The sequence below is a fragment of the Manis javanica genome, chromosome 2, assembly GCF_040802235.1.
Source record: "Manis javanica isolate MJ-LG chromosome 2, MJ_LKY, whole genome shotgun sequence".
Classification (NCBI taxonomy): Eukaryota; Metazoa; Chordata; class Mammalia; order Pholidota; family Manidae; genus Manis; species Manis javanica.
Window position 1 is genome coordinate 170,881,790 of NC_133157.1, and position 21,269 is coordinate 170,903,058.

At 40.0% G+C, this 21,269-nt stretch overlaps 1 protein-coding gene across 19 annotated transcripts in view; it reads left to right on the forward strand.

Annotated features, from left to right (window-relative positions):
* RALYL (RALY RNA binding protein like) overlaps positions 1–21,269 on the forward strand; it is a 772,862-nt gene that overhangs the window by 541,218 nt on the left and 210,375 nt on the right. For all 19 annotated transcript variants that reach the window (XR_012128296.1, XM_073229774.1, XM_073229775.1 and 16 more), the window contains one exon: positions 20,261–20,293. Coding sequence is in view for 18 of the 19 variants with exons in the window: in XM_073229774.1 (XP_073085875.1) it covers positions 20,261–20,293 (33 nt within the window). In the remaining variant the exon portion in view is untranslated. The remainder of the gene's footprint in view (positions 1–20,260; positions 20,294–21,269) is intronic.

Consider the following 21,269-nt stretch of genomic DNA (forward strand, 5'->3'; position numbering starts at 1 on the left):
ACAACCAAGAATTAGGTGGGTGTTGGTGGGAAGAGGCAGATAGAATCAGGCAAATTATACTTAGAAAATGGAGGCAGTAATAAGGTGCTGTTAGTCAGCATTAGACTTAGTTATGAGATATCTGGCAGTCAATACTAAAAAGGGGTGCATAATAATCTATGTAAATATTAAAATAGAGTAAAGAACCTATTTTTTCCCTAACTCTCTTCTGAAAGAAATTTATCACATGAAATCGTCTAAACAGCATATAGGTATCACCCTCAGTAGTAGTTATACAATACACCCACACAAACACACAGTACACAAAACATTTTTAAAGCTAGTAAGTTTTCTTATGAAGTCTCTCAATAAAAGCCAAGGATAAACTGTAGTAGAACAAGCCACACAGTCTTCCTTCCTTTCTGCTTCTCCCAAGGCAATTTTCCATCCCGTAACAAACTGCATGAAACTCAAAAACAGTGATACCCCAAGACAGCTAGATCTACAGAGCAGCCTGTGTTCAAATTGTCTCACAGCCGCACATTTGGGGGAGACAGAAAGTAAGAATGGGTTGACCCCTTCGCTGGCTTGTCTATCCAGCCCCAAGGACTGGAAGAAAAAGACTAGGCGTGGATGTTTAGGACCTTTCACACAGGGTGTCTCTTAACCTGTTACTGAATTCTCCTCCTCTGGGGTGGGGAGAAATAGAAAAAGCATGGTAAACCTTGCATGGGACAGAAGGCACTGAAATGTCATCCCAGCCTCACAGCTGGCTGGTGCAAATGAAGACGTGCAGCCCTTTTCTCCTAGCAGATAATTTCACTGTACTTTGGAAGCTGCAACCTCTCAGAAAATAGTTGCTTTCTTTCATTTGTAAAAAACACTTTTTTCTGTTGAACCAAAGCTTCATCATCAGCAGGATTGAAGTGTTAGAGGCTTTTATGCTATGTGCTCTTTGTGTCGCATTATGTTTGAGTTCTTCATGCTTGCATGAAGGGTTCTTCAAGTTAGAGCACCAGAAGAAACACTGCTGATCTCCAGCAGAGCATAGGAGGTTGGTGGGTGTCTCATATCACTGTGTGGCTGCCTAAGCACTCCTGCCTAGGAGGAAGGTGTTTTCTGTATTGTATCATCCAAAAGGCAATGTCTTTGCTTGCCTACAGGATAGAGTGTCTTTACTCTCCAGAGCCAATTTCAGCTTTTGGCATCATTACTTTTTGGTTATTATCTTTAGATCAAATTACCTGTAATTTTAGGACAGCACTGGGAATTTTGAGCCTTAAGATTCCAACCTATGATATTGTAAATTGGTTGTTGCTTGTGTGTGTGTGTGAATTGTTGTTTCCATTTTAAAGAGTAACTTCATTCCTTTTTTGCACACCAAGGACTCATTTCCTTTGCATCTCCTCAATCTATATATTAAGTTCAAAACTCCAGGATGTATTTCCCATTTCACAAGGCCACACGGAAGGGAGCATGAAAGAAATTTAAATGCATCCAAAGTCTTATATTTAAACAAATCAAATTAAAGACTAAAAAAATCTTTAGAGTGGGAGTGTTACTCTCTCTTTACACTGTTTTTAATATAATTAAAATCAAAATCTTCTCCCATCCAGAAATCCTTTCCTCTCAAGTAATAGAGAAAGAAAACCCTTTTATGATTGAATAATCTTTAATCCAGAATGTGATGCTCATCCTCAGTAACTCCACTAAGAGATCACAAAGACAGAAATAAATCTTACCCTTTGATGTAGCAAAGCAGATATAACCCATTACACACATGTTCTCAAGATAAACCATGACAAGTATGAGGACTTGACGGCACCATTTGTCACGCATAGTTCATCATAAATTCGTCTGGCAATGGGGTGACCAACTGTGTGAGCTACTTGGCAGTTGGCTTTATCCACAGGAAAATCAAACTCCTCGTACTCTGTGACAAGTGGTAGCTTTGCAACTTGGACTGCCCGTTAGGCACTCACCTTGCCACAGGAACAGGGAGATGGGGCTGCTACCTCCCTGGATGGTCACATTTCAGTGTGACGGCTCCCAGGTCCTAGCAAAAAAGACCTGCCTGGGTCATAATGACCTATCTAGTCTTCAAAAGCATTTCATACATTTCAAAGAGAGAAGAAAGTCCTTAAAATGAGAAATTTTCTAAACTAAATGCCAAAAGAAAACAAGAGGGAATTTTAAGTTTTTAGGGTTTTGTCCCAATATTTTTAATAGTACAATGGACAATCATATTTAAGGACTGACTTGTATTAAGACTGATGAGAAGTTCATTTTATTATGCTCCTGCCCCAATGCATAATGCTTTGTACCACCTCATACTGCTTCTCCGAAGCACCAGGGCTTCCCTGTAGCTTCCCCAGCATGCACACAAGGATATCTGGTGACCCGAGTGACTGCTGGTCTTCTAACAACTGGAAGAAAATAGTAATAAGAAAAGTGTGCCTATGTAAAAGTCTGAGCCTGCACAAAATGAGGAGAGGAGAAAAGATAAAATAAATATGTGTAAAACAGATGGACATGACTGGATTAATGAGAAACCAAATAGCTCTTTTTCCTCTGTCATCTTCTCTCACCTTTACAAGATGAGTAACTTTTTTCACCACATGTAACTACTTTATAAAAATAACTAATTATTTTACCTTTATAAAAATATTTTTTCCCCTGGTCAAAGTTTGAAAATATTTATCACAAATTAGAAGCTAATAGAAAATGTTCACTTAAACAAAGATTTTAATAATGAGCAAGTTCTGCACAGTAAATAAGTGAAGCTTATAAGATTTTTAGCTCTGGTTGGCTTTAAATAGTTAGGAAAGAGCCCACAAATTTCTTGTAAAAGTTACATAAACTATTCAGTAGCTCCAATTGAGTTATAAGTACTAAAGGCAAAGCAAGAAATGCCTCCTTTTTTGATGTCTAGACAGATGAGCGCAAAAATGGCAACAGTCTCACTAGATTATCAGTCAGCTATTTGTGATGAACACTTCTCACAAAAACGTGTTCTTTCAGAAATTAACTATTTAGCTTTCAAAATTTCTTTCAAGTGGAGTGAAAACATGATTAATAGTCGTCCATATTGGTATTGTTAAATATAAGAATATTCTGAGTCCTAAAGTATTCCTCTGAATCCAAGCACTGACATATATTCTACTTACGTTTGATGTGTGGAGGAATAAAAGGACAAGGGGCTTGTTGTGAGTCAAGCACATTACATTGCAGGAGAGATTGGGATGCTACATAGTTTGCACTCTAATATTTTAATATTCACTTGAAATATCTTCTGTCTGGCAAAATTTCTGCTTATGTGTCAGAAGCACTCAGTCCCTGAAAAGATGTCAGTGGTCATTAGAAGGAGCACTGGATTAGAAGTCAGGAAAACTGCAACTAAATCATGTATCTGCAACTACCTGCCCACACCAACTAGGTGATTATAAGCAATCCAGCCTCTTTTAAGGCCAGTTTTCTCATAATAACATGAAGGAGTTGAGTTAAACCATTTCTTAGTTCATTCCCATTTCTAACATTCTGGAATTCTGCTATTTACTTTCTAATCCAGGGGCTAATGTAAAGCATAAGTCCTTCATTACCAAGTTAATCCTTTTTTTTTCCTTCAAACTCTGTCCAGCATCTGAAAATATTCATATCCTTGACTAAACAATTCCCTTTCTGTAAGACTAAGAAAATAATTTTAAATATTTTAAAATGTAAAAAATATATGAAATTATTTCCAAGATGTTCTTTGCAGTTTTATTTATAATATTGAGTAATCTGATCCAACAACAATATTATGCAGTACTAGGTATGGCATATCCATTAAATGGAATGTTCACAAAGTGTTCATAATGACATGGGAAAAGATGTAAGACCTGAGTAGAGAAAATAAGCAAAATTATATAAACAGCACAACAACAACATGTAATTATATAACTGGCATATATTATATAAACAGATGAACAAAAGTGTTTAACAAATGAAACAAACATATGCAGAGAAAAAATAGAGGTCGATATTAGCTATAATTATCTTTTATATTAGTGAGAATATGGATGATACTTTTCTTATAACTTTAATGAGAACTTTATAACAAAAAAAGGGGGAGACAGACATTTAAAAGCCAGTTTCCCAGAGTAGATGATAAACATCACACAAAAGCACTCATGCAGGCAACAATGAGGATGTTTTTTGTGCTTAGTGTTGTGCAAAACCAGTTCAACAGATACAACCCTTCATCTTTGGAACTGTACTCTTTAGTTACTATGCCTGTTAGAAAAGTTAATATTCCATTAGCATTCAGTGCAGGCCAAAAGCCCTATATGGAGAAATAGTTACTGCCGGGCTAACTGCCAGAAGTAGCTGTCAGTCAGTCAATGCCACAAAAGGATTAGGAGCTTAGCAGGCAGACAGAAGAGTAAGGAGCAGGGTGCAGGGGGAGAGCAGCTGAAGTCATCTAATCTTCAAAAACAAAAAAGTCAAAATTTATGAGCCCTTAAGTGGTGCAATAAAATAAGTAATCAGGAATGCATGGTGATGGCAGTTCTGACTACAAATTAGTGAGCCAGTAATAAACCAATAAGAAGACAATGGCACCTGCTTGACAATAACTTGCCCTCATATTTAAGGCTGTCATTCAGTTACTTTGCCGCTGCTTTGAAAAGGCAAAGTATATGTGAGTTACAAATAGTAACAGAACAGTTTTGAACAAAGTCCAGGTCATGAACAAAGTCCAGGTGATAGTCTTAGTATCCATCGCATGGGATGCAACAGAAAAAGAGGGGGTAGGTTCTGTGTTCCAAACTCTTAGCAGAATCCATCAGTGCAGGTCAATCAATGTTAAAGAGTCTGAGTAACAGTAAATGTATCAGAATGTTCTTTTTAAGAAAGGCATACACCAACAAACAGCTGAGTTTGAAGAGGAAATAGATGACCCACGAAACACTGATAGTCATGCGTGAAATAGCATTTTGAGTTGGGCTGCTTAGCAACCATTACTAAAACCATCCGCAACGTCAGGGTGAAGACATTACTGTGATGTGAGAATTTCAGAAGGATTTAGGTAAAATTGTAACTTCTGGTTTTTTGATTTGTGGAAGATTGACTTTTTTTCTTTTTTTTGTCTTTATTACCTAAACTCAATACAGCAAAGCTCATGTTTGAGGGTTGAAAAAAGAAGTATAATAACCAGTTCTTGAAAAATCAAACATATATATATATATGTTTTTTTAATGTGATGCCGTAAAACAAAAAGCAAGAATGAGTAGCCTCTGTGCAGGTGAGGCACAAATGTGGGCTGGCAGCTATTACACAGTCCATGCTCTGTCTGGCTGCAGAGAGGTGCCATCCGTGGGCCAGCCAGTGAGTCACAGGTCCATGGCCGTAGATGCACATCTAGCACAAAGCTTGGGTCTTGGGATTTTGACTGAAAAAGGCTGAGAAGGGTGCTGGACAGCAATCATTAGAACTTACTGAATTAGAAGTCGGAAGCCCAGACAGAAGCCAAATTTTAGAGAACACAAGTTGGTAGAGATAAACGAAGGACAAAATAAGTCCTTCATGTGGGGTCAACCCAGAAAGTGTTTTGAGGAATGATGGAGACTCAGAGAAGAATTCTGACCTCAGAAATACTGAGTGGAGCACATTACCTCACTCCTGGAAGGATAAATTATCTCTAGGCCTCTATTAACAGAGCTGGCTCAGAGACTGACCAAATTCAGTGTACATTAGAGACTTCCAGTGGATCACAGAGGAGAGGGAAATACAGAATCAATAAATTAGTTCTTCATCAATTATTAAGCACCTGCTGGACATTGTTCTGGGCACTGAGGATTCATCAGTTAATGAAATGGCCAAATATCCATGATTTTGCCTTCAAGTGTGAGGTAAGTGATAATAAACAAATTAAGCACATGTTATAAGGTAAGAGGTGTTACAGAAAAAGTAAAGCAAGAGAAGAGAAATAGGGACAGATAGAGAGATAGAGAGCAGGAAGGTGAGAAGTGTTGCAATGCTGAATGGGGTAGTCAGTGAATTCCTAGCTGAGAAGAAGACTTGAAGAAGGTGAACAGGAAAGGTTTTACGTGGGGGAAAAACATCCTGAGCAGAGGAACAAGAACTTTGTGTTCTTAAAACAGAAGTATACCCACATGTATAATCAAAAGCAAGAAGGCCAGTGTTTCTGGAGCAGAGTCAAGCAAATCTGGGGGTCAGGAGGTGAGATGATAATGGTAGAGACGTGATGGGGCTGCCAAATCATGTAAAACCTGAGAGACCATTGCAATACTTTGGCTTTTACACTGAGTAAAATGAAGGGCCTTGGAAGGCTTTAAGCAGAGTGCCGTGATAGAACTTATATTTTCAAAGGTCACTTTAGCTTGATGTTGACAATAGGTTATGAAAGAACAAGGAAAGAACATGGGAAAACAGGCAGAAGATTCTGGTGACTCAGTTACAGTTGTAGCAGCTGAGATTAAAAACAGGTGATGATATCATGGGTGTATCTTAAAAGTAGAACTAACGAATTGACTGACAGATTGAATGCAGACTGTGAGAGAAAGAACAGAGTCAAGGATACTATCTACTGCCAAATAAAATTTACTGGCTTAAAAAGTGTATTATTTGTCATACTCAGTAATCTGGGCTGGATTTGGTTGAGCAGTTGTGCTCTATACAGATGGCGTCTGTACATCCATGGCTGGTACCCAGCTGGGGCTGGCCAGAACAGCTGTGGTGGCAAAGTGTCTTTCTACATGTGGTCTCTCTGTGTGGCTGGCTGAGATTTTATTACAGCAAAGGAATGGTCTCAAGGAAATCAGTTTTACATAGTGACTGAGTTCAGAAAGGAGGAAGAAGCTACCTGTTCTCTTCAAAGCTAGGCTGGAAGTTCTATAGTGTCACATCTAACATGTTATATTTATGGCAGCAAGTTACAAGGCCAGTCCATATACAAGATGAGGAGACACAGACCCCACCTCTTGATAGGTGGGGAGAAGGAACTGATGGCCAAGCTACCTACATAAATGTCTCCAAGGTTTTTGGACTGAGCATCTGAACATACAAAGTTGCAATTAAGTGAGATGAGCAATACTCACTGCCATGGTCAGAATAGGCCAAAGTGGTTAGGAGAGATTAGGAATTTAGTTTTTGGACATGTTAAAGTTGTGGTATCTATGCAACATCTGAGTGAAGTTGAATATACAATCTGGCCTTTCAGGGAGAGGTTTGGCCTGGGCGTGCATATTTAATGGTATTCAAAGATGTGAGACTGGATGAGAACAAACAGCAAAAGAATAATTAAAAATAGAAAAGAGAATTCCAAGGACTGAGCTCTAGAACACACTAGTATTTGAAGTCACGAACTAGCAAAGGTGATTCCAAAGAAACTAGTGAGGTATTTAGACCAAGTGGTATGAAACCCAGCGACAAATATGCTTTCAGGAAGAAGTGACCGATTGGGTCAAGTGCTCTTCAAAGTTCATGTCAGCTAAGACTTTGCTATTGGTCTCAACATTGTGGAGACTGTTGATGAGACTGCACCCATCGGGTTTGGGGTCACGGCTCAATCCTGCCCTGTTAACTCAGGGAACAGCCCAGAAGGGGATGGGACCTGGAATTATGACCCCATGCCCTGGTAAGACAGCAATAGCTGCAGGGTTAGAGGAACACTAACAAGGCCAAACTGCAGCCCTGCCAGTCAGGCAGAGCTCCAACACAATTCAGGAGTAGGTGATAATGAGTAATCCAGACAGGTGATTGGCACCACTCAACTTCGTCAGCATGTGGCAGTTGAGGCTATTAAATTCTGACACTTTGAGCCAGGATTTAGTATATTCAAAGATCTGAGGGGAAAAAAATATTGGGTCTGAGAGGGATTGAGGTTACAAAACAGGAAATCAGGCAGGCGATTAAGCTGCCAGACAAGTTTGTTACTGTAGAGTTTGCACCAACACAATTAAGCAAAACATATACAAAAATTAGCAGTTGTTTCCCAAGCTGGTATCAGACATTAGCTACAACTTAAGCTGAAGGAGTTACAAGTGTTTACAGAAGAAGGTAGAGGAGTGGACGAGGTTGCACCTGGGTCCTAAGAGGTCTGAGTGTGGGGCACTCCCATAGGGGTATGAAAGGGTGTGGAGTAGAGAGAGGGGTTGAGGGAGGCATGTGAGCACAAATGTCAACTGCTCATCTCCACCTACTGGGGCTGGCCCTGTGAATTCATGTATTATGGCATTTAGCACCATTCACATTCTGCACAACTTATTATGACTGACAATCAAAAGACTGCATAGAGTTGAATTGATATCTTCATTTAAAATGGAGGAAAAAAAGATAAATGACATCAGAATTCTACAAAGAGTAGGACTGAGGATTGAGATCTGAACTGGATAACTCAGTGCCTGTTACCTGCTTCCTTAGTCTGTACTCTCGGCATAGGCAGAGTATCTCTCTAGGATGTAACAGCTATTAGCAACTAAACAAGACAGTTGAGAGAGCTGAGCAGCCACTCGCTGGTTTTTCTAAAATTTACTTCCTTTCACTGCCTAGGTTTGGCACGAAGATGAGCAAATCTTCCAGCATGAAAATAATTGAGTTTGAAAGTGACTCTTTTAAGAAAATCATTTTCTTATTTTAACAGAAAGATAACAAAGTTGTATAGTGGATAAAATGAAAGTTCCTGTGGCCAGGATTCTCACTGGCCCTGGTTGGCTAGCTCACTACAACCTTGTGTGCAGTAAGTTGCTATTGACACTATATAAAGGGCCCCGCCCAGTGGTCTGGGCAACATGGTGGCACGGCTGCAAGGCTGCAGGAGAGCAGAGGCTGGAGTGGTGGCAGCACCGAGGACAGAGGCCCAGAGGCCAAGACAGTCTTGCTGCATGCAGACTCGCTCTCAGTGAATGAAATTTTAGTGACTGACCTGCCACTGTGGAAATAAAGTTGGGAATAAACCCTTCCACCCCAAAAATGTTTTACTGTCATTTCTTTGGTCACATTGAATCCATAGTGAACTTGCCCAGGGCTGAAACCCATTGGCAAGCAATTGGTGACAGTTGGCAGGGTTCACTGGTGACCAAAGAAAAAGAACAGGCTGCCCTCATGGGAGGAGTGTTTCAGCAGCTGCACCTATGGATGGGGAGACATTTGAGTGTACCCTGTGGACATGTGGTACTGTGAAAGGGTGGAGGACTGGGGTCCACCCCAAGAAAAAGCTGACTGAAATGGCATCACTACGAAGTGCTGTGGCCCGAGAAGGAGCGGCATGAGAAGCAGCAGCACGCAGGCTGCCAGGTGCCGTGGGGCAGGTGAAGGGTGTAGTGGAGCTGTCAGCCCCAGAAATGGAGGAGCAGAGGTTTGACGAACAGGTGGGGGTGGAGGCCCTGCCGGCGCTGGAGGCATCGGCCCCTACTCGGTTGAGACTCCACCTAGTTGAAAGCTGGTGGAAAGCCAGAAGGACTCATTAACTGCGGGTTCTTCCAGGAGAGGGGCAGCCCCTCCTCAGGTCGTGGAGCACTCCATGCTCTGCTTCCATCCTCAGGCTCAGCACAAAGGAAATTCAGTCTGCTTCTCGAAGGAAGAATCTAAAGGGCCCCGTGAAGGTCACAAGGACCCAGATGTGGGTTGGTTTGCAAAGGCAGGAGCAGACAGAAAGAAATTGGATGACTGGAGCTGTGGCAACAACTGAGACCAAAGCAGCAGTTCCAGCTGCTGAGGACGAAGCCGATGGCAGAGGTAGAGCAGCAGGATCAGCCTGTATGTCTGCAAGACTTTCTGCTGGAGGGGCTGGAGAAGGTGGGTAAGGCCCACCCATGCTCCTTTTGGTTAACTCCTTTGAGTAGAACTGGTTTGAATACAGCCAGGATGACCACTTGGTGGCAATGGATCTCCTCAGGCTTGAGGGTTATTATAATTTGCTGTAGTTTTTGTTATTTGTATATTGGTGTAGCCTCTGTTGTTATTATGGAATTTGGTTACAGTGCTCCAGCTTTCTCGCACAGGGACCATTGCAGAGGATTGAGGGCCCCTAGACTGAGAGGAGAGAATCCTGGAGGGGTGGAGTGCAGATAAAATGTGAGTTCCTGTGACCAGGATTGTCACCTGGCCCTGGTTGGCTAGCTCACAGATGTGAGCAATACGTCGCTATTGACTCTATATAAAGAGCTCCACCTAGTGCTCTGGGCGACACAGTGATACAGCAGCAAGGCTGCAGGAGAGCAGAGCAGAGGCTGGAGTGGTGGCAGCACTGAGGACAGAGGCCCAGAGCACGGCTGTGCCTGACAGCTGAGGGAGCAGAGAGGCCCAGAGGCAGAGACCGGCTTGCTGCATGCAGACTCGCTCTGAGTGAATGAGATTTTAGTGACTGACCTGCCACCGTGAAAATAAAGTTGGGCATAACCCTTTCACCCCAAGAACGTTTTCCTGTCATTTCTTTGGTCACATTGAATCTATAGTGAACTTGCCTGGGGCTGAAACCCAATGGCAAGACATGTATTTATTCCCTTCCAGTGTAAGATGTGGTGAGGTAAATTCTGCACCGTTAGTGGAGCAATGTATATAAGGTGAGACCCTATACTCTGCCTTGGCCAAGTATCTAGCAGCCCCACCCTCAACCCTCTCCACAAGCTGTTGGAACAAGTGTTCCAGGTCTCCCAGGAGAATCTGCCACTGGTTAAGGACCGCTCTTGCTTGGAGGTTCTTCTTCATTCGTCACCTCCTTCCTCTTCCGGCAGTCAGTCCTCCCAGAAGAGTACGGAAAGTGCATCACAGCCTGTGTGGGGAAGATGAGCCCTGCAGCCTCAATTTCCACTATGGTCATGCCTGTGAGGGTCAAAACCGCCGCTGAGATCCTTGGTTGATAGCACAGCCATCCATTAACCTGCTGCTGGAGTCAGGAGCACAGACGGCACTAACTGCAGATGGAACTGCCCAGGGACCTAATAGAGCCTCATGCAGATTCAGATGGGCATGGAAGCTCTTGGAAAAGGTAGAACAGAAAATAGAGAGGGAAGCTGCTTTTTCCTCTAGGGAAAAAGAATCCCTTGTAGGCAAATCCCAGCATGGGAGTGAGGAGCCTTACTTTCCTCAACTTCGGGGTGAATTTATTGCTTTTTCAGTGGCTAACAAAATACATTTAGGAAAATTGTACAAATATACTAAAAGGTGTTAATCAGCCTGCCTTTGTTACCATCCTTATGACATTTTAGCTTTAAATTCTTGGGAAACTTGCTCAATCCCTCTCTCTGTCAGTCTCCTACCTACAAAATAGAGACAATAATGGTATCAACTTCACAGGGAGGTTATCAGGATTAAATGTGCTAAAATGCTTAGAATACTGTGTCATATTCAAAGCATTGGCTATTAGCATATAGGAGGCATTAAGTGTACATTATTATTTGTACACATTGGCAAATGGCATACATGTCTAAAAATCTGGGTTCTGCTGCAGACTTTATACCTCTTTATTCCTTTTGTAAGTTTGGGCAAATTTCTGTACCTTCTATTAGCACAGAGTTTATAAGCACCTATTTGGAGACCATTCTTCCCTTCTCTTTTCCATTTCTGTGGCAGATGTTGGTTAATTACTGCCCTCTTACACCCTGATGAGATTTTAGAATTCTTGTCAACACGTCATTCCCAATAGCCACCAGTAGTTAGTCAGAATTAACAAAAAAATTAAAACTTATTTCACCTCTCAGTTTTAGTGCACACAAGCTTTTAAGGACTGGTTATTCCTACTCTCAGTCACCTCAGACTATCCCACCAGTCCCACCAGAGACTGGCTTTGCCACAAATTCCTCAGTGTGGTTGACAGGATGGCATTCAAGACTACGTGTGGGATAATCCTTGTGCACCTCTCAGCGCTGCCCCTTTGTAGGCAGCCACACCTGCAAAAGGGCTTTGGTTGGCACGGGAATGCACTGCGAGTGGCGGCTCATGGTCACGGGACAAAATATCTTGAACTCTTGTGCAACCAAAGAGTGAGGGACAAGTCACACTCAGCCCACTTCGGGTAGATGCAGGTAAGGAGGACAGAGCCTGTAAGGCTTCCTCCCAGGCCGGGCACCAGGGAGACGCGTTCTTCCCAGCAGGCCTCCTGCTCCTGACGGCGTCTGGGGCCTCATAGGCCAGGACAGAAGCCTGGGTTGCTTTGGCTTTTGTTACTTCTCTTCAGGTAAGAAGAGAAGAGCCGAAAGAAAAAGCGTGCCACAGACTGTTGATTTTCTCTGGGTGTCAAAGAATTCATCTACCGTTATCTATGAATATCCTGTCCTTGTTTTACAAAGGAGACTCATATTTTTTTAATCTTTTGGCAGTAAATAAATGTTTAAGGACATTGATAGAATTGTTATATTCTGACATGCGAACTTTTCAGGAAAGGAAGACATCTGAGAATCATTGTACCAGTGCTTATCTTGGATCAAAATCATCTTTTATTCACTTTTAATAACTTACCTTGAAAAAAAGCCTGTTTAAATCAGAAGACCTTGGAATGATGAAAATGTCATATGGCTGTGTTTAATTACAAGTGGTTAATGATGAAATGTAGACTAAATTTTAAATATCAAAATAAGATTCCTCCAATCCCCCAAAAGACTATTAAGCTGTTTATAAGATAGTGTATCAAATTATCCCATAAATAACCCCTGAGGGTTAACTCACAGTGACCTGGACCACTATCAGCTCTCTTGTGGAGCCCAATAGACCAGAGGTCCAGCCAGTGGAACATTTGTGTTCTTTGCCATTTTTTTAGAGTATACAGAAACTACATATATAGACTTTGGAGTCAGATTTGTGATTGAATTCAGACGATATTACCTTGCTGGGTGACTTTGAGGAAAGTCAGGCCTTTCTGAACTTTGGTTTTCTCATTTGCTCTTCCCAATAGACCAGAGGTCCAGCCAGTGGAACATTTGTGTTCTTTGCCATTTTTTTAGAGTATACAGAAACTACATATATAGACTTTGGAGTCAGATTTGTGATTGAATTCAGACGATATTACCTTGCTGGGTGACTTTGAGGAAAGTCAGGCCTTTCTGAACTTTGGTTTTCTCATTTGCTCTTGCCAAAATTACATGTATGAGAAGGCTTGGAATAGTCCTGGCACATAGTAAGCTCTGGCTCTGGTGATCAGTATTACTCTTTTGGGATTTGTGGAGTGGTAGGAAAGTGCTGCCTGAATAAAATGTTTGTACACATGTTCATCTTTAAAACACTATTTGAAATTCAGATGAGGATCAAACCTTTTCAAGAAAAAAAACTATGCAGTAAAAAATGGTCCTCCATCCCTTTAATGCAATAATTAATTAATTCATAGGCTAACTAGGTTTCAAACATCATTAGATTTCAACACTAACTTTGGCCTGCAAATAGACTCTGATCTATAAGAATGTAATCCTTCTCAGCTTCTCCTTTCCAGCTTAGGTTAAATACACATGAGCTACTTCCAGAAGGAAATTTTCTTTATTTACTCCCATCTTACAGGAGAGATTGAAGGATGGCAACAGATCTAAGCACAGGTTTGCTTACTCAGTCCCCATTTGGGGGGCATCTGCTATGTGCTGGATTCCATGCCAGTTACAGGTTAATACAAATGGCTGAACAGTACTCCTTCCCCTTTCTGAATTTTGCATCACACACCTAGGGGCCTGTGAGTGATCCCTGATATTCTTCCCTCAACCTTTCCTGCCGTGCTGCACATTCTCTCTGGTGACCCGCCTTCTCTCTTTGATGTCATGTAGTGACTATGCATTCATGACAGGATTTCTAAATCAGTGTTTCTTGCCTGAGTTCCAGGCCCACATTTCCACCTATTGCATCTTGCATATCTTCATTAACATATCTGAGTATGGTGATTATATATATTGGGATATATATTAATTATCACAACATAATTAATCTATAACTGCTACATCAGCCTGGTCCCCAACCTGAACTCCCTCTATCTGTTAAGTGCCCACAAATCCAGAAATGAGAATCAGAAGACTCACTGATGAAAAATAATAACAAAGATGGCCAATATTTATTATTTATTAACCTAGCTATTTATTATCTAATTAACTTAATTATCTAAATATTCAGTTATCTAATTCTCACAACAGCCATAAAGAATTAGGTCTCCTAGCACCTCCATTTTGCAGATGAAATATCTGAGGCACAAAAAAGGGTGCCTTGCTTTTCCAAGATCATACAACCTGAAGGTGGTAAGTCAGGACTGTAATCAGGCAGTCTGATTCAGTAAGCCTTTTGGTACATCCATCTTAAATGTAGGTTAGGCTTCTATTGTCATTGCTAAAGAGAATAGATTAGATGATAGTAAACAGTGTTCCTACTTGGCAATTTTAACTACAGAATCCTATAAACATTGTAGAGGAGCATACTTACTTATAAGTCACTATGGATTCATAAAAAGCTACCAGTCTTACAAAAACAAGGTAGTTGGAGTAATTTCTGCAGAAATACAGTATAAGCCAAAGCACAGGGATGTGAGAAAGCAAGGCGCCACTTAAATAGGGAGCAGGTGGCTCAGCTTGGCTGGAGCATAGAATTTGTCAGCTGAAGTGGTAGAAGGCAAAGCCTGGGAAGGTACCCTGGAACTAGGTTGTGAATGACTGTTTAGTGATGTAAATGGTTTGGACTTTGCTCTGTAGGCAGATAATGGAAGTAGGGGTGGGGGAGTGAGGCAGGGAAAGTTCATCTGACAAAATCATTACTGAGAGTCTTCTATGAAGTAGACATGGTTCTAGGTACTTGAAATAGAGTGAATTCTCCCTTCAAAGAGTATACAGTTTTAATAGTGATCTTGCAAAATACACTGGCAATCTTTAATATGTCATAATTAAGTGTTATAGGGTGCCATGAACACAGCTACGAAGTACACCTAACCAATCTCTGGTGCCTTATCAGGAAATACTTCCTAGAAGCACTCACACACCCATAATGAGGGGAATTAAAGACCATATTTGTATCTCAGAAAGATAATTCTGCTAGTAGGTATGACTATTCCAAAGAAATACTGAAGAAAGAAGGTTATTGAGATTATTTTAATAGCACATACAAAAGTTGATGATCATTTTGAACTGTGATGAGAACTGAGAGGTAAGAACAGAAGGAAGAGGACGTTTAGTAACACAAACAACAGCAATAGGAGACGCTACTAAAAATGAGTGTATTGGAGAAGAGGTAATGAGAAAGATACTAATCTTTCTAGTTTGGTTATCTGCATGGTTGATTATAACATTGAATTAGGGATACAGAAGAGCAGAATGAAGGAAGAAGACAATGAATTTAGTTTGGGACATGTTAAAGGCACGCACAGTCAGAGATGTGTGGTGGACAGACATAACCATGAATCATAAATGGAGTGACGCTAGAGACTAGAGATCTAAGTTTGGGGATATCCAGCATGTTGACAACGCTTGAAAACAGGTAAAATTTCTGAGGAAAATAAAAAGCACAGAACTGTGATAGTGCCATATGGTACATATAAACAAAAGAAAACAACTAAACAAAATTAATTGATAAGAGGCTGCATACAATTCAAGACACAGCACATGAACTTTGGAGCCAGAATGCCTAAATTCAAATCCTAGCTCACCACCTTTTAACTATGCGACCTTTGGCACCATACTTAGCATCTGTGGGCATCGATTCCCTCATCTGTAAAATGAGATCTATCTCAGAGGGTATCATGATGTTTTAATGAAGCAATGTTTATAAAGCAGTTTGAATAACTCCTGGTCCTTAGTAAATATGGCTTAGTTGTGTTTTTTGTTGTTGTAAATATAAAGTATTACAAATCCTGTAAGCCCCAAGTATTGATCTTCATTTCGTGTTCTGTTTTATTTCTTTACTGTGCCTATTTTTCTGAAGGCTATGGCTTGTTTATCTTATTCTACTCCTAATTCTAGCAGGTCCTGAATGAAGTATTATTAAATTCACTACCTATTTCACGTTAAAAGTAAATCTTAGGAAAGGTAAAATCAATCCTTTTCTTTGCAAAACAATTGCCTTACAAAACAATTACCTTACAAAAACACCCAGAAAAGCTCTCTTTAAGCATATCTCAATGTAACCATCTGTTTCTAAAGATTAAATTGATACACAATTTTTTCCAAAGGGATGTTTCTCCTAATAGTTTTCTCTTCTTGCACATTTTTCAGGACTGAAATTACAAAAATGAGCTTTTCATATATTCAAGCAGTTTCAGCCCTGAGATTTAACAACCTATCTTTGGCACAGTCATGGCCATTGTGGTTCACTCTACCAGGAGCCATACTGATTGCTCTAAATACATAACCTCACATTCTTCACAGTAGCCGTTGAGTTGCCTATGATGTTTAATATATAGTTAATGAGAAAAATGTAGGCATCTCTGAATCATCTCAAGGCTTGGGAAGCTGACTCCATGTAATGGGCCATGACTGAGCAGTTGGTTACAAAGCAGAGCATCACTCAGAGGGGGCCAGTCTTCACTTTCCCCTGCTTTGTGTCATCACTGGAGAATGAGACATGAGGTAGGAGGTCCTGGTGGTGGCTCCCCACCAAGAGTTCCTGCTCCACATCACCACTGAACACGCTTAGAGTCTTGGCACCTAGGGCTGGTCTTCAGGGACTTAGAGTCACTAATGGACAATAATCTCTCCTTTTTTGCTCAGTTCATAGAGCATCAGCAGGCACTTCCCAGTTAGGCTCATTTGAAGTCTTAACATTGATTAGGAGCTTCTTGTATAAGCAGAGATGCAAGTTTGGTATTCTTTAGTATTCTTACCAGTCTTAGTGAACCTCTAAGTTAGCCTTTCAGCCCAGGAAGGACTCTTGTCCTGAGAATATGTCACAGTGATGGAGATAGTGAGTAACGAAGCTCAGAGACAGGACTTTCCCTATAAGGTAAAGGTGTCAGGATTGGCTTTATGAAGGATTGATTGAGATCACATGGAAGATAAATATATCATGCATAGGAAATGAAGGAAAACAGTATTCTGGCCAAGAAATAGGACTCTTAAAGACACAAAGCAAAGCAGTTTTGCTTGTGCAATTAGCAGACAAAGCGGTCAGTAAGATAAGTGATAGAGAACAATATGGAAAGCTGGGATGAGGCATGCTTGTGAAGAGCTTCCAACGACAAGCTAAAGGTTTGGACATGATCCTGTGGTTCTTGAAATTGTCAAGAAAGGTGGTGACATAACACAGCATTGTAGGGGAATTCATCTTGTCAGTAGAGGCAGAGACTGAACTGGTGGTAGGAAGAAGGAATTCAAATGATTCTAAGCCTTTAAGTCCTGGAGACTACCTCGATATGTATTAAAGAGTGCCCATTTTGAGAAATTGTTTCCAGTCCTTCTGACAACATAATCACATTTCACTGGCATACCTTTTCTGTGAAGGCTGACTAGTAAATATATTAAGATTGTGGACATACAGTTTCTGTTACAGCTACTCAATTTGCTGCTGTAGCACAGAAGCAGCCTCAAACAATATGTAAATAAATCAGCATGACTGCATCCCAATAAAGTTTATGTACGGACATTGAAATTTGAATTTCATATCATCTCATGTGTCACAAATGTTATTCTTCTTTTGATGTTTTTCCAACCATAAAAGTGTAAGAACCATTCTTAGCTTGTGGGTTATACAAGATCAGGCGTTCTGCAGGATTTGGTCTATAGACCAGAGTTTGCAAAGCTCTGCCTTATAAAACATTAGTCACAACTCTCAATCCAATCTCACTCTGAGAACTTTTAATTCTGCTCTAAATTCTTCTATGGAGTTGGAAGGAGATAGTTGAAGTGTTGAGTGAAGTGGTACGAGAAGACGACAACTAACTAGCTAGTGACATTAACCATAGTAACCACTGGTGTCAGTGGGCCAACATATATATATATATATAACTCCTGGTCCTTAGTAAATATGGCTTAGTTGTGTTTCACTCTACCAGGAGCCATATATATATATATATATATATGTCTCTAAAAGCTCCAAACCAACAGCTGCTGGCCTGAAACTTTCAGGGGAAAAAAAAAAAGGAAATTCATCAGTGCATAACTACTATGTAAACACATTCTGAACCCAGCATTTCAGTAATTGCATGGGGAAAGACAGAAGTGGTGGTCTTCCTTTTATTCGAGTTGTTTATGATACCCTTCAAGAAAGTGTACAACGCAGTCCTTAAACAAGTGCTGGGGGAGGGGGGAGACCTTGAAAGAAGCTTAGTGTGAGACCAGTGTGTAAGGTTGGAGCAAGTCTGAACAATGGATTTACATTTGGAGAAACCAGAGAGGCGGGAATAAATAATGTGAACGAGCTTGGGAATAGAGTGAAGAAGGGGAATGAAAGTTACGTAAAGGAAAAATAGATAGGAAGATAGGACATTGCTAAATGAGACAAAGGCAATGAAAAAGAGGAGTCGGATATTAAATAGTTTGGAATTCTTTCATTCTGTTATTCAAGCCACTAAGAAGCATGCAGAGGGAAAGGCAAGGGGGACAGTGTACGCAGTGGGAAATGGAGAACCAAGAGACTGGAGGCCAGTACCTCACACAAGCAAATCACACACATACACTAAGGTCTGATAGACGTCAGCCTGAAATGATTGGCCAATGCAGAGAGAAGGGAACCTATTGAATACCCACATGTCATCTATTTTTCAAGTGCTCTTAGATGGAAAATAAAGCAGAGGTGATATTGTCATGATGCTGATGGTCCAAATAAGTAAACATTCTCCTGTATCACATTACACAGAATCTTCATTTCTTCTAAGAAATTTCTTTTGATCACTTAGCACTGGCCATGTCTTATAAAACAAGCATATCCAAACCTATTTCATTATCTTCAACTTGTTCCCACTAATTCTTTTTGCCTATCCATACCATAAATGTATGGAGAAAACAGAGACACATTATGGCAAATACTATACATGGAGATATGAGTAATATTGGAGTTCAAAAAACGGAATGGTTGTGTAAATCTACACATCCAAACCCTTAACAACAACCACTGGTTTTCTCTGCTTCCTCCCTGCCTGCTGCTGTCCAGACTGTAAGACTGCCCCTGCTCCCTGAAAGAGACCCTTCCTGCTATGATGTGCACCCAAAGCATGGCATGTGGCGGGTACTTTTGCCAACTCTGTCCACAGTGGTCCAAGGCATATTTCTAATAAGCTATTTTTCATATGTACAGAATGAAATAGAGACAAAAAGTGGTTGCTGCCTTCAATGTTTAGATTCATATAAAATTACAGTTTTTTTACCTAATTCTGACAGTTGCTTCAACTGTCCACTTCAATATGTAAAATTGGTCAGCTGGTGTTCAGCAAATGCTTGTTGCAGAATTAAATTTCCTGCCATTTTCCTGCAATTATTTATATGTAAATAAAATATTTTAAAACACGAAATCTTCATAACTATCTAAAACACTAGGATTTAGATTAAAAAGTCTTCAATATTTGCCCGCATTTAACCCACACTCATGTTAAAAAAACTTACATGAAAATAAACTAGACAATATATACCTACCAATTAGTCTCCTTAATTTTGAATTGGGAAATATTTAAAAGTGAATACATCCTGTTTTATTTACCTTTTGCAAAAATATATATATAATTCATGAAATAAGAAAATTGCCTGGAAGCAATCCTAGCCTTATATGAGAAAAAAAGATTTCTAGTGGCTTGTTCAAGATACCAAAATTAGCCAGAGGCTTCAGAATTAGGATTCTCTCTTACTATGTCAGGAGGTACTAAAAATGACTGATTGTTAGGAGACACAAAAGAGACAGGAAGACCCTAATCTGTAACCTGACTCCCCCACCCCAATTAGTGTTACTGCCAATAAATGACCATGTATGTCATGCTGCTTCTCTCTTCGTTGCTGGAAATAAATTATTCAGCGAATATGTAACCAAATACATTATATATTTCTTTACTATTATAGCACCTACAAGTAGATATATTGAAACTTCTGCAAATAAATTACTGTAAAAAAGAAAATAGGTAAAGACTGAATCAGAATTAGACTAACAATATTATTATCTTAATATATCATTGAAATGCTATAATCCCATTCTAAGTCTCTCTCTTTTTATTTTGTCTCTGTATTAGTAAAACCAGAATTTGAGTTAGTCCAGGTTAGGTCTTAAATACATTATTTATAGCTTTTTACTGGTGCTAAATTGTGCGTTTTATCCAAACAAATATAATAATCTGTCAGATTCAAAGAAAAGCAATTTTTAAGTGTACGGTCAAAGATAGTGTTAAAATAAATTTTTCACATTTTTTTCATAGGCTTGAGTCAAAGGAGCCTTTCCTGTCTGTTGGGTGAGTATATGTCTAAATATTTTTAATCTCATGTCTTTAATTGATTTTTTAATCCAAATTAAGACCTTCTGAATTACGGTATTTTCAGTCATTTAATTCCATTTAATGGTTGCATCATTTCCTCAACAACTTTGCTATCTACATTTTAAAAACAATTAACTGAAATGCCCGCTGAGCTGTTTTTGTGACCTCAGAAAGTCAGCTAATGAGTGTACGTGAAATCCTGCATCCTCTATAAAAACCGAACTGTTTACACGGTAATTATCTGTATTCCCGCCATGCAGAGAGATGCTCGCATTGGTGTTAAAAACTCTCTGGACCACAGCTTCACTATTCCTAGTCTCTCTACTCAATTTCGTACTGTTTTCTTTAAATGTACTCTAATGTTTCCTCCCATTTCCTCTATATGTGTCTTTTCTCCTTTTTTCTCATGTCACTTTTGTTCTTGGACACCACTCACTGACTGCTTCTCTGGACGCAAAACTGAGGAACCCCGAAGCAGATTAAGTAACACTAACGCTTGCCTCCTCTGATGCATCCTGCTAGTCACAATTACATGTTCTAATAACATATTGTTGACAAGAGTGCATGTCAGGCATTTAGCTAATCAAGAACAGCAAAGTTATTTTTACTAATCTATCAAATAATCCTTTGAACAATGTATGAAAATGTCAATAAGGGACTTTTGCTGCAGTAAAGTATCAAAAAGTATTGGAAGATAGCTGAGGGAATCATGCTGTATTTGATAAGAAAAAAAATCACATATAGGCAGCCACTGTACTCGTGCTTAATGATCAGAAACATGGGATGGAGTTAGATTTTTAAATGATTACATCAATTTTCTTTTATTACTTTGTTCGCAGTCCTTGAATATTTCTGCCACTCATTGAACAACATGGTTCCTTCTCACCTTGCATTCCTCATGAAAGCATTTCAGAAATCCATTTGAATTACAAGAATCAAAATAATTGTTGGA